The sequence below is a fragment of the Physeter macrocephalus genome, chromosome 14 (assembly GCF_002837175.3).
Source record: "Physeter macrocephalus isolate SW-GA chromosome 14, ASM283717v5, whole genome shotgun sequence".
Lineage (NCBI taxonomy): Eukaryota > Metazoa > Chordata > Mammalia > Artiodactyla > Physeteridae > Physeter > Physeter macrocephalus.
The window spans coordinates 67,836,362-67,849,209 of NC_041227.1; the positions used below are offsets into that span (position 1 = coordinate 67,836,362).

The 12,848-nt window shown below is 42.5% G+C and overlaps 1 protein-coding gene across 1 annotated transcript in view; it reads left to right on the forward strand.

The window, feature by feature from the left end:
• LOC102987095 (integrin alpha-M) overlaps nt 1-12,848 on the forward strand; it is a 36,168-nt gene that overhangs the window by 12,735 nt on the left and 10,585 nt on the right. Inside the window, exons 6-14 of the mRNA XM_028498038.2 lie at nt 388-518; nt 963-1,108; nt 1,918-2,071; nt 3,096-3,246; nt 4,235-4,308; nt 6,517-6,646; nt 6,918-7,060; nt 12,308-12,448; nt 12,537-12,746. Coding sequence (XP_028353839.1) covers nt 388-518; nt 963-1,108; nt 1,918-2,071; nt 3,096-3,246; nt 4,235-4,308; nt 6,517-6,646; nt 6,918-7,060; nt 12,308-12,448; nt 12,537-12,746 — 1,280 coding nt within the window. The remainder of the gene's footprint in view (nt 1-387; nt 519-962; nt 1,109-1,917; nt 2,072-3,095; nt 3,247-4,234; nt 4,309-6,516; nt 6,647-6,917; nt 7,061-12,307; nt 12,449-12,536; nt 12,747-12,848) is intronic.

Consider the following 12,848-nt stretch of genomic DNA (forward strand, 5'->3'; position numbering starts at 1 on the left):
CGGCACGTGGGATCCTCCCGGACCGGGGCACGAACCCGCGTCCCCTGCATCGGCAGGCGGACTCCCAACCACTGCGCCACCAGGGAAGCCCCCAGCATACGTTTATATGCACTATTCCTTTTTTCCCCTGTAACTTATTTCTCCCTTTGTATTTCTGGCAAATTATTTCTTATTCTTCATGAGGTAGCTCTGATAGCACTGCTTTCCCTGACTGCCTTGAGCAGAATAAACCATATTTTTGCATACCACTCTGTCCCATGTTTTTATTTAGCTAGGCACATGGGTTGCATCTTGTTTACCTTTCATTCTCATTGCTCAGCAGAGAGCTGACATGCAAAAAATGAACACTGAGTCTCTTGTAATCAATTCCTTTTCCTTTTTCCCCAGGGTGCCCTCAGCAAGACAGTGACATTGCTTTTTTGATTGATGGCTCTGGTAGCATCAGCCCGACAGACTTTCAGAAGATGAAGAACTTTGTCTCAACTGTGATGAGTCAATTCCCAAAGTCCAAAACCTTGGTAAGGGTCAGTGGGTAGGTTAGGGAACAGCTTGCATAAGGCTGGCAAATACGTGGCAACCAGGCTGCCACGTTCCTGTCCTGCTTCTATTAGAGATGTTGCCAACTTGCCAGTTGATCATCGTTTTCCTTCATGATTTGCGTCCTTGCTCTGTCTGGATGTGGCCTCAGCCTTCCTCCAGCCCCCTGTAAAGCAGGCAGTTAATTGACAGGGGTTGGCCTGGGACATGAAACCCACATGTCATCTCTGGCTGAGCTCTAGTGCTGGGAGGTGGGAGCTGATGGCCGATCTCTGTCCTGGTGAGGGAGAAGGACTGGGGGCAGGGCAGAATTCGGAGGAACTTGGAGACTAGAGTGTTTCAAGATTTATGGAGAGCTTGCTGGGAGATGGTTAAGGGGCAGGAGGGACACCTTCTCCAGTGTAATACCAGGTGCCCGTTCCCAGTTCTCTTTGATGCAGTACTCTGAAGAATTTCAGACTCATTTCACCTTCAACGATTTCAAGAGAAACCCTTCCCCGGAATTTCTGGTGAGGCCAATAATGCAGCTGCTGGGGAGGACACACACGGCCACAGCGATCCGCAAAGTTGTGTAAGCTCTTCCCTCTTTGCTTAGGATGGAAAGATGAGGTTTTATTTTTTGTTGAGCTTTGCAGGAAGAGGGGAGTTGTTCAGACAGGGCTGGGGTAGAGGGTATTTCCGGTGGAGGGGTGAGTAAATGTGTGGAAGAGGGACTGTGCCTGGTATGTTCATGACATACAAGTCGTGGGTAAAGGTGAGATTAAGGGGGCGGGGAGGGAAGGGAAGGCTAGAGAGAGGCTAGAAAGATCAGTTGAGGCCAGGTCACCAAGGCAACTGAAAAGCCAGTGGATCCATTGAAGGTTTTAGCAGTGGGGAGACATACCCATATCTTGTTTTAGAAAGTTCACTCTGATCTCTGTGTGTGTGTGTGTGTGTGTGTGTGTGTGTGTGTGTCTGTGTGTGTGTGTGTGTGTCTGTGTGTGTGTCTGTGTCTGTGTAGAGGCATGGATGGGGATTGGGACAAAAGTGCAGGAAGGTACGCTGGAGAACCATTGCCTCACATCAGGAGACGTTTGATGAAGGCACAATTAAGCTTATTAATTTTTTTTTAATTTAGAAGGAATAATACTCAGTTAAAAAAAATCAATCTATGCCAAAGTATATAATGGCAATGAAGGCTTCCTTTCCCTCCACTCTTTCCCGTTCTCCTGCTGCCCTTCCAGATCTTGGGGCAGCTACATCTCAGTTTTTGTCCCAGGAGAACCCAAGTGCCTCCTAGACAGAGCCCAGTTGCATCTGTAACTGCTGATGTTCCTTCCCTAGCATCAAGCGTATCTCTGTCGGCTCGAATTTGACTTTTCCCTCCTCTACCCTGGACAGAAGAGAACTGTTTCACAGCAGAAATGGATCCCGGGAGAATGCCCATAAGATCTTGGTTGTCATCACAGATGGAGAAAAGTATGGCGATCCTTTGGACTACAAGGATGTCATCCCTGAAGCCGATAGAAAGGGGGTCATTCGCTACGTCATTGGGGTAGGAGATGTGGCTCTCCGGCCTGATGCTTCTGTAGAGGGTTCTACTTGGATACATCCTCCTTTGAATTTGCAAACATCAATAAAATCAAAGTGGGGCAAGGCTCATCTCTGCTAGCCCATGTGTTCACAATAGTGAACTATTGTCGCAATAATGCTATGTAACTAACTATCTCAACATTCAGTGGCTTAAAACAGTAAGTGAGTCTGTGCGTCAGCTGGGCAATTTTTCTGGTCCTAGCTGGACTCCCTCATGCATCTGTAATCAGCTGCAGGTTGGTTGGCAGCTCGGATGATCTTGGCTGGGCTCTCTCCATTTCTGAGGGTTGCCATCGATATCTGTTTGCCAGGCTGGAATGACCGGGGTAACTTGGCTCTTCTGTTCCCTGTGTCTCATCCTCCAGTGGGCTAGCCTGGGCATGTCCTCATGGTGAAGGCAGAGGAACAAAAGAGCAAGTGGAAACGTTGCAAGCACTTTTTCCAGCCTCCGTTTTTATCACATATGATAATGTCCGTGGGCTAAAGCAGTACACATGGCTGAGCCCAGAGACAATGAGCGGAACAGAATACTCTGCCAAGAGGAGGAGGGCAGAGCACAGCTTTGGGGAAAGGCCTTGGCTACAGGAAGGGGCAAAGGGTTGGGAACATCAGTGTCCTCAAACTACTACAGTATCTTGCATGACATAGAAAGAGGTATCATCACGGGTCTCTGGCTTGGCAAGTAGGAAACACCCTCATATGAGAGAAAGCGCCCCCTTGCTCTGAAGAGAGGTCAGCCCCATACCAGGAGGTATGACACAGCAAACGGAACAAAGGCTGGATTTCAGCCCCAATCTCTCCCTTGACAGAATGTAGAGTGTACAACCTGCTGTACCGTACCTGGCAGCTCTGTCCCAGGGGCCTTCTGGTGCATTGCTTCCTTGGACAGATATTGTTTCAGATTCTTTTCCTGCAGAATTTTCTTTGCTGGAGGAGAGTGCTACCCCCAGAAAGTGTCTGATTCGGCCTCTGGTTTTTGGTGACAGGTGGGAGCTGCCTTCTTCAGTGACAAATCTCTAAAAGAGCTCAATACCATCGCATCCAAGCCGCCTGGTGAGCACGTGTTCCAGGTGAACAACTTTGAAGCTCTGAAGACCATTCAGAACCAGCTTCAGGAAAAGATCTTTGCGATTGAGGGTGAGCTAAGGTTTTGTAGTCCTGGAGCAGCTCCAAAGGCAGCTCCTTATCCCAAAACACGTGCTTCCCTGTAGAAGCAAGAACCTCCCAGCCCTCGGTACCCTGAGTCTCAGCATCAGCTCCCTTCTTCTTTCTTTTGTCAGCAACTCTGGCCTCTCTTGCTCAATTACTTTGAAATGGAAGGATCTAGACTTTTCTCTCTAATTTTGCAATCTTGGCTATAGGCTGAAAAATTAGAGGGTAGGGGAGTCAAATCCCTCACAGTATTTTCCCCCAAATTTGGATGTGTTGCCAACATTTGTCTCTTTGGTTCACTGCTGTATCCCCAGTGCCTAGAATAATGCCTGGTACATAAAGGGTGCTCAATAAGTGTTTGTTGAATAAAAGAATTTAAAAGTTGGGGGAAGGTTCATATACAGTCTGGATTTATGGTTTCTCTTGAAAATTTGGAAGATTAGACACCTTTAGGACCATATTCCTGCTTGGCAAAAAGTAGTTGGAGCCAAATAACCACCATCCCTTTAAAAGGGGCATATGGCTAGATAAGCAACAAGCATATACATTGTAGCCATTATCTTTTTTTTTTTTTCCGATTTATTCATTTATTTTTTTTTGGCCATGCCATGAGGCGTGCGGATCTTAGTTCCCCGACCAGGGACTGAACCCGTACCCCCTGCAGTGGAAGTGCGGAGTCTTAACCACTGGACCACCAGGGAAGTCCCTGCACTATCTTGTAACAACCTATAATGGAGTATAACCTGCAAAAATACTGAATCACGATGCTGTACACCTGAAACTAACATTAATATTGTAAATTAACTATGCTTCAATAAAAAAAGGAAAGCATAACAGAGGACATGTAAGAAAAAGGGGGGTGCACATGGCTTCCATCTGAGCCTCCTTTTGTCTGGCCACCATAGCACTGAGTTTCCAACTCCTGTTCTAGGCTCCTCTACTTTCTTTAATGTAAACGTTCTTCTCCTCACAGGTACGCACACAGGAAGTACCAGCTCCTTTGAGTATGAGATGTCTCAGGAAGGCTTCAGTGCTGTCTTCACCTCCGTAAGTGGTCTTTTGTTTAATTGGGGTTGGGGGCAAGATGAAGAGGGAGAAGAGGTTCAAAGGTTTGGGGGCTCATCTCTGTGACAGGTGTTTGTTGGGAGGCACCTCTTTGATGGGCAGCTGTGGTCCCTTCTCTCTTCCTTGTCAATCCTGTTCTTTTTTTAAAAAATTGAGATATAATGGACATATAACCTGATAATAGCCTCAGATGCACAACATAGTGATTTAGTATATGTATATAGCATTGCGAAATGATCACCACAATAAGTCTAGTTAACATCCATCACCTTACACAGTTACACAATTTTTTTTCTTGTGATGAGAACTTTAAGATTTATTCTCTTAGCAACTTTCAAACATACAATACACTATTATTAACTGTAGTCACCGTGCTGTACATTACACCACCAGGATTTATTTATTTTATGACTGGAAGTTTGTACTTTTTTTTTTTTAACATCTTTATTGGAGTATTGAGGCTGCTTCCCACTAGCTATCCACCCTACGTTTGGTAGTGTGTATATGTCCATGCCACTCTCTCACTTCGTCCCAGCTTACCCTGCCCTCTCCCCATGTCCTCAAGTCCATTCTCTACTTCTGCGTCTTTATTCCTGTCCTGCCCCTAGGTTCTTCATAACTTTTTTTTTAGATTCCATATATATGTGTTAGCATATGGTACTTGTTTTTCTCTTTCTGACTTACTTCACTCTGTATGACAGACTCTAGGTCCATCCACCTCACTACAGATAACTCAATTTTGTTTGAAGTTTGTACTTTTTGGCCACTTTCACCCATTTTGCACACCACCCACCGCTGCCTTTGGCAATCACAAATCTGTTCTCTGTATGTATAAGTTTGTTATTTTTAACTTCACATATAAGTAAGATCATGCAGTGTTTGACTTTCTCCAATTTATTTCACTCAGCATAATCCTCCAGGTCCATCCATGTTGTCACAAATGGCAGAATTTCCTTCTTTTTAATGGCTGAATAATATTCCATTGTGTACATATACACCACATTTTCTTTATTTGTTCCTCTGTTGATGAACACTTAGGTTGCCTCCATGTCTTGGTTATTGTAAAAAATGCTGCAATGATCACGGCGTTGCATATATCTTTTCAAGTTAGTGTTTTCATTTCTTTTGGATATTTACCCAGAAGTGTAATTGCTGGATCATACTGTAGTTTTATTTTTAAAGTTTTGAGGAACCCCCATACTCTTTTCCATAGTGGCTTCACCAATTAGTACAAGGGTTCCCTTTTCTACACATCCTTAACAACACTTATTTCTTCTCTTATGATGACAGGCATCTAACAGGTGTGAGGTGATACCTCATCGTAGTTTTGATTTGCATTTCCTTGATGATTAGTGATGTTGAGCACTTTTTTCATGCACCTCTTGGCCATCTGTATGTCTTCTTTGGAAAAATGTCTTTTCGGATCCTCTGCCCATTTAAAAATCAGGTTTTAAAACAAAATTTTGAGTTGTATGAGTTCTTTATATATTTTGGATATTAACCCCTTATTGGATATATGATTTGCAAATATTTTCTCCTGCTCTGTAGGTTACCTTTTCATTTTGTTGATTTCCTTTGCTATGTAGAAGCTTTTTAGTTGATGTAGTCCCACTGCTTATTTTGTTTTTGGTGTTAAATCTAAAAAATCATCGCCAAGACAAATGTCAAGGAGATTACTACCTATGTTTTCTTCTTGGAGTTTTATGGTTTCATGTCTTATGTTCAAGTCTTTAATCCATTTTGAATTGATTTTTGTGACTAGTGTAAGATAGTGGTCCAGTTTCATTCTTTTGCATGTGGCTGCCTAATTTTCCCAACACCATTTATTGAAGAGACTGTCCTTTCGCCATTGTATATTATTCTCTCCTTTGTAGTATATTGATTTACCATATATGCATGGGTTTACGTCAGGGGTCTCTGTTCTGTTCCATTGATCTACATGTCTGTTTTTATGCCAATACCATACTGTTTTGATAACTATAGTTTTGCAATATAGTTTGAAACCAGGAAGTGTGATGCCTCCAGCTTTGTTCTTTCTCAAAATTGCTTTGATTATTTGGGGTCTTTTGTGGTTCCATACAAATTTTAGGATTGTTTGTTCTATTTCGGTGAAAAAATGCCATTGGGATTTTTGATAGGGATAACACTGAAGCTCTAGATTTCTCAATCCTGTTCTACCTTCTTGCCCAGGATGGTCCCTTGTTGGGCGCTGTGGGGAGCTTTGACTGGGCTGGCGGAGCCTTTCTGCATACGTCAAAGGATAAAGTCACCTTCATCAACACAACCAGGGTAGATTCAGACATGAATGATGCTTACTTGGGTAAGTGGAGAGGGCAGGGTTACTTTAAGAAGGGGTCAGGATATGGCATAACTCAACTAGTTTAGATGTCCTTGGATCTTTCATAAGCTCTTGGGATAGGTTTAAAGACAGAAATTTCAAAGCTTCATTTTAATTATGTTAACGAAGAGGAATATATAGTGCAGGGTCCAATTACCCCAGGCTTCCAAGCATGGGGCTGCCCACTGCCCCTGCTCAAGGGATAGTCCTGTTGGAGGGGGCAGTGCTTTTCCTCTTAGTTCATCATCTTCAGGTTATGCTGCTGAAGCCATCTTGCAGAACCGGGTGCAAATCCTGCTTCTGGGGGCGCCTCGATATCAGCACATCGGCCTGGTGGTGATATTCAAAAAGAACGCAGGTGCTTGGGAGAAAAATGCTGAAATCAAGGGCAGCCAGGTGAGTGCAGAGTGTGTGGGTCATGGATGTGCCAACAGAGGCACCCTGGGGGCTGAGGGCTTCTGGGATGGGCATCATCAGATCCCAAGTGTGGCAGAGTTTTGTAAAGCAGAGGGCTTTAAGCTGGAGAGTCATGGGACCAACTTTGCATTTGAGAATGTTGTGTCCTCACTTTTCTAATAATGGTAAATAACAACACTTGACCTGTACAGAGCTCTCTACAAGTCTACCTGTACACAAAGCTGGCATTTGACCAGTCCATAACCAGTATAGCCATATTAGTTATTAAAATATTGAAATAATTCTATATCGGTCAACAAATAGCTGTTTCCTTGAGACATCCTTCCCCCCTGCACCTGCCATACACTCTGGCCCCTCCCCCCAATACTCTTTGAACTTCCCCATGATCCAGCAACTATGAAGTCAGACAGGGAAACTCAGGGGACCTCTAGGACCCACTCCAGGTAAGCCCATGGTTGGTGCCTGAGAAGTCCCAGGAGTTCAATATTTTGAATATCACCCCTGCAAAAGCTGTTTTGTAAAATCCTCAAAAAAAGTATCAGCAAACAGAATCCAGCAATCTATAAAAAGGATAGTACATCGTGACCAATTGTGGTTTATCCCAGGAATGATGCAGGGCTTGTTCAACAATGTTGCAGAAATGGACAAGCTGATTCTAAAGTTCATATGACAATGCAAGAGACCCAGAATAGCCAAAATAATCTTGAAAAAGAAGAACTAAGTTGGAAGAGTCACACTTCCCAATTTTGAAACTTACTACAAAGTTACAGTAATCAAGACAGGGTGGTACCAGCATAAGGATAGACCACTGGAATAGCACTGAGAGTCCAGAAATAAACCCATACATCTATGGTCAATTGATTTTCAAAAAAGGTGCTGGGTCAACTGGATGTCCACAGGCAAAAGAATAAATTTGGACCCTTACCTCACAATATGCAAAAATTAATTCAAAATAGATCAAAGACCTAAATGTAAGAACTAAAGCTATAAGCCTCTTAGAGGGATTCATAGGTGAATTTTTGTAACTTTAGATTTGGCAACGATTGTTTAGATATGACACCAGAAGCACAAGCAACCAAAGATAAAATAGATTAGTTGGACTTCATTAAATTAAAAACTTTTGAGCAGCAAAGGACACTATCAAGAAAATGAAAAGAATGGGAGAAACTATTTACAAATCAGATATCTGATAAAGGTCTAGTATTTAGAATATATAAAGAACTTTTACAATTCAACAATAAAAAGCCAACCTCATGTAAAAATGGGCAAAGGGGGCTTCCCTTGTGGCGCAGCGGTTGAGAGTCCGCCTGCCGATGCAGGGAATACGGGTTCGTGTCCCGGTCCGGGAAGATCCCACATGCCGCGGAGCGGCTGGGCCCGTGAGCCATGGCCACTGAGCCTGCGCGTCCGGAGCCTGTGCTAAGGGCCCGCGTACCACAAAAAAAAAAAAAAAAAAAAAAAAAAAAAAAAAAAAGGGCAAAGGATTTGAATAGATATTTCTCCAGATAAGATATAAAAATGACCAATAAGCACATGAAAAGATGTTCAACTTTATTCGTCATTAGGGAAATACAAGTCAAAACCACAATAGAGATACCACTAGAATGGCTATTTAAAGAAAAAAATGAAAAATAACACATGTCGGTGAGGATGTGGAGAAATTAGAACCCTCATACATTGCTGGTGGGAATGTAAAATAATACAGCCCTTATGGAACACAATTTGACAGTTCCTCAAGAAGTTTAATATAGATTTATCATATGACTCAGAAATTTCACTCCTAGGTATATACCCTTTTCCAAAATGAAAATAGTTGTTCAAACAAAAACTTATACGTGAATGTTCATAGCAGCATTATTCATAATAGTCAAAAGGTAGAAAGAACCTAAATGTTCATTAACTTATGAATAGATAAACAAAGTGGGGTATATCCATACAGTGGAATACTATTTAGCCATAAAAAGAGTGAAGTGTTGATACATGCTACAACATGGATAAACCTTGAAAAATTTATGCTACATGAAAATAGCCAGTCACAAAAGGACACATATTATATGATTTAATTCATCTGAAATGTCTAGAGTAGACAAACCCACAGTCAGAAAGTAGATTAGTGGTTGCCAGGGTATGGTGGGGGGTGGATTGGGAGTGACTTCTAACAGTTACAGGGCTTCTTACTGGGGTGAGGGTAATGTTTTGGAATTAGTGGTGATGGTTACATAACATTGTGAATATACTAGAACCCACTAAATTTTATACTTTAAAATGATGAATTTTATGTAATGTAAATTTTATCTCAATTTAAAAGAGCCATTCTGAAAAAAAAAATCAATGTAATTCATCATACAACAGACTAGAGAAGAAAAACGTAATAATCTCAACAGATACAGAGAAAGAATTTGACAAAATCCATTCTTTCATGATGTTTTCTTCTCAGCAAACTAGGAATTAAAGGGAACTTCCTCAACCTGAGAAAGAACATTTACAAAAAATCTACAGCTAGCATCATATTTAAAAGTAAAAGAGAATTTTTTTCTCCTAAAATTGGAAACAAGGCAGGAAAATCCACTCTTACCACTCCTATACAACATCATACTGGAAGACGTAGCTGGTGCAATAAGACAAGAAGAGAAAAGAAGAAAGAGCGTGTGGAGTGGAAAGGAAAAAATAATGCTGTCTCTATTTGGGGATGACATGATTGTTTGCATGGAAAATCCCAAAGAATCTACAAAAAGCTATATAACTTATTTCAGTGAGTTCTCAGGATACAGGATCAATATGTAAAAATCAGTTGTATTTCTATACTAACAATGAACAGTAGGAAATTTAAATTTAAAGAAAAAGGACCATTTATTAATACGATAGCACCAAAGACCATGAAATACTTAGGTATAAATCTAACAAAATGTGTACAACATCTTTATACTGAAAACTACAAAACACTAATGAGAGAAATCAAACCCCTAAATAAATGGAGAAATATACTGTGTTCATGGACTGGAAGAGTCAATATTGTTAAGATGTCACTTTTCCTCAAGTCGATCTATAGACTCAACACAATGCCAATCAAAATCCTATTTTATTTTGTAGAATTGACAAGCTAATTCTAAGATTTATATGGAAAATCAAAGAAAGTAGAATATCCAAAACAGTTTTGAAAAGGATATTATGTAAATACCATCAGGTATTTAGTGGAAGATTCATACACTATGTGATTTTAAGGCTTTTAATAAAGTTACAGTAAGCAGGACAGCGTGGCATTGACAAAAGGATAGACATGAACATCAGTAGAACAGAATAGGCCTGAAGTATAAGTCTGACACATATTGATTTTCAATAAAGGCACAAAGACAATTCAACGGAGAGTTCAATGGTGCTGGAACAATTGAACATCCATGGTAACGAAACAAAACAAAACAAAATCCTTACCCATATCTTGTCAATTCAACCATGTTAAGATTAATTTAAATCGATCATAGAGCTAAATGTAAAATCTAAAACTACTGGGCTTCCCTGGTGGTGCAGTGGTTGAGAGTCCGCCTGCCGATGCAGGGGACACGGGTTCGTGCCCCGGTCCGGGAAGATCCCACATGCCGCGGAGCGGCTAGGCCCGTGAGCCATGGCCGCTGAGCCTGCGCATCCGGAGCCTGTGCTCCGCAAAGGGAGAGGCCACAACAGTGAGAGGCCCGCGTACCGAAAAAAAAAAAAAAAAAGGAAATAAATTGGCAATATCAAGTTCTGGCAAGGATGTGTAGCAACTAAAACTCTCAGACATTGCTGTTGGAATGGAAAATGGCATGGCTGCTTTGGAAAACAGTTTTCAGTATCTTACAAAGTTCAACATGCAGTTGCCATAACACTCAGATATTTATCCAGGAGAAATAAAAATAGACGTTCACTGGAAAACCTGTATATGAATGTTTCTAGTAGCTCTATTCGTAACTGCCAAAAGTTAGAAACAACCTGAATATCCCTCAACCGGGGAACGGATAAACAAACTGTGGTACATCCATACAATGGAATACTAGTCAGAAATAAAAGTGAATGGATTACTGATACACACAAAAACTTGGATGAATCCTAAATGCTTACTCTAGTTGAAAGAAGCCAGGCCCAAAAGGCTACATACTGTATGGTTCCATTTATATAACATTCTGGAAAAGGCAAAACTATAGGGACAAAAAGCAGATCAGTGGTTGTCAGGGGCTGGTGACTGAGGGAAGAGGTTGATTACAGCATAAGGGAATAGTTTGTGGTTGATGAAACTGTTCTGAATCTTGACCATTGTGGCAGTTACATGAATTTATGTGTGTGTCAAAACTCATAAAACTCCACTAAAAAGTCTGAATTTTTTTAAATGGAAATTATACCCCAATAAACTTGACCTAAAAACAAAAAAATCCTGTTGACTTTAGGATGAAGCTTAAATGCCTTTACTGGACCATTGGGAGGCCTCCCTCAATGGTGTGTGGGGCAGAAATCAGACTGTAGTGAGTCATGTCTTGACGTCCTCTGCACTTTCCTTCCTAGAACTTGCCCCAGAAGTTTGAAATTTCCTTATACATCTCCCTTTTATCTGTTACTATTCCCCTCCATTCCACCCTGCTGCACCTGGAGCCTTGGAAGGCACTGTCTCCACTACCCAGCCTCACGCTTAGCAAATAAGCGTTGTTTGTTGAATGAAAGAATGACTAAATGGATGATTCCTATGGATGAATTCTACCTATTTACATTGAACGTATTTTGGTGTTTTTTTGAACATACTTTCAAAATTCTTTTAAAAGGTAGACATTATTTCTCAATATCATGCAAAAAAATTCCTGTGGAAATAGTTGTTTTTCATCTAAGCCAGCTGATTCCTTGTTAGCCAGACTGCCAAATTTGACTTACCTCCTTAAAGACTTGCAATATATTGAAAGGATATCCTGTCTGGTCTTCCAGGCTTTTCTGTCTGTATTTTCAAATCCAACTTCTTCGCTACCTTAATCATCTCCCTGGAACACCATTTGGGGTAGATCCTCACCCACTTCCTGTCAACTCTATCATATACTCACTCCTCTAACTGACAGTACATTCAAACAAGGGTTGATCATGAAACAGAGAGAGGATCACATCCGCTCCAAAGGGCTTTCCCCGGCAGGTATGATTTTTCTTCACAGGGAGAAAAATCCCCGTGCTCTGCTTTAGGTGGAAAGAGGTATGTGATCTTGGCCTTATCTCTTTCAGATCGGCTCCTACTTCGGGGCCTCCCTCAGCTCCGTGGACGTGGACAGAGATGGCAGCTCCGACCTGGTCCTCATCGGGGCCCCCCATTACTATGAGCAGAGCCAGGGGGGCCAGGTGTCCGTGTGCCCCTTTCCCCGGGGGGTGAGTGGCTGATGAGACCCGGGCTGGGTGGGGTCTGGGTGTGGAGGGGTCGCCTGGGGTGGGACCTGACGCTGTTTTCGTTCCGCAGAGGGCTAAGTGGCAGTGTGGTGTTGTCTTGAGAGGGGAGCAAGGCCACCTCTGGGCCCGCTTTGGGGCAGCTCTGACGGTGCTGGGGGATGTGAACGGGGACAGGCTGACGGATGTGGCCATCGGGGCCCCGGGAGAGCAGGAGAACCGGGGTGCTGTCTACCTGTTTCACGGAACCTCGGGACTGGGCCTCAGCCCCGCCCACAGCCAGGTGAGGCCGGGTCACTGTTTGTTTTTTTTTTTTTTTTTTGCGGTACGCGGGCCTCTCACTGCTGTGGCCTCTCCCGTTGCGGAGCGCAGGCTCCGGACGCGC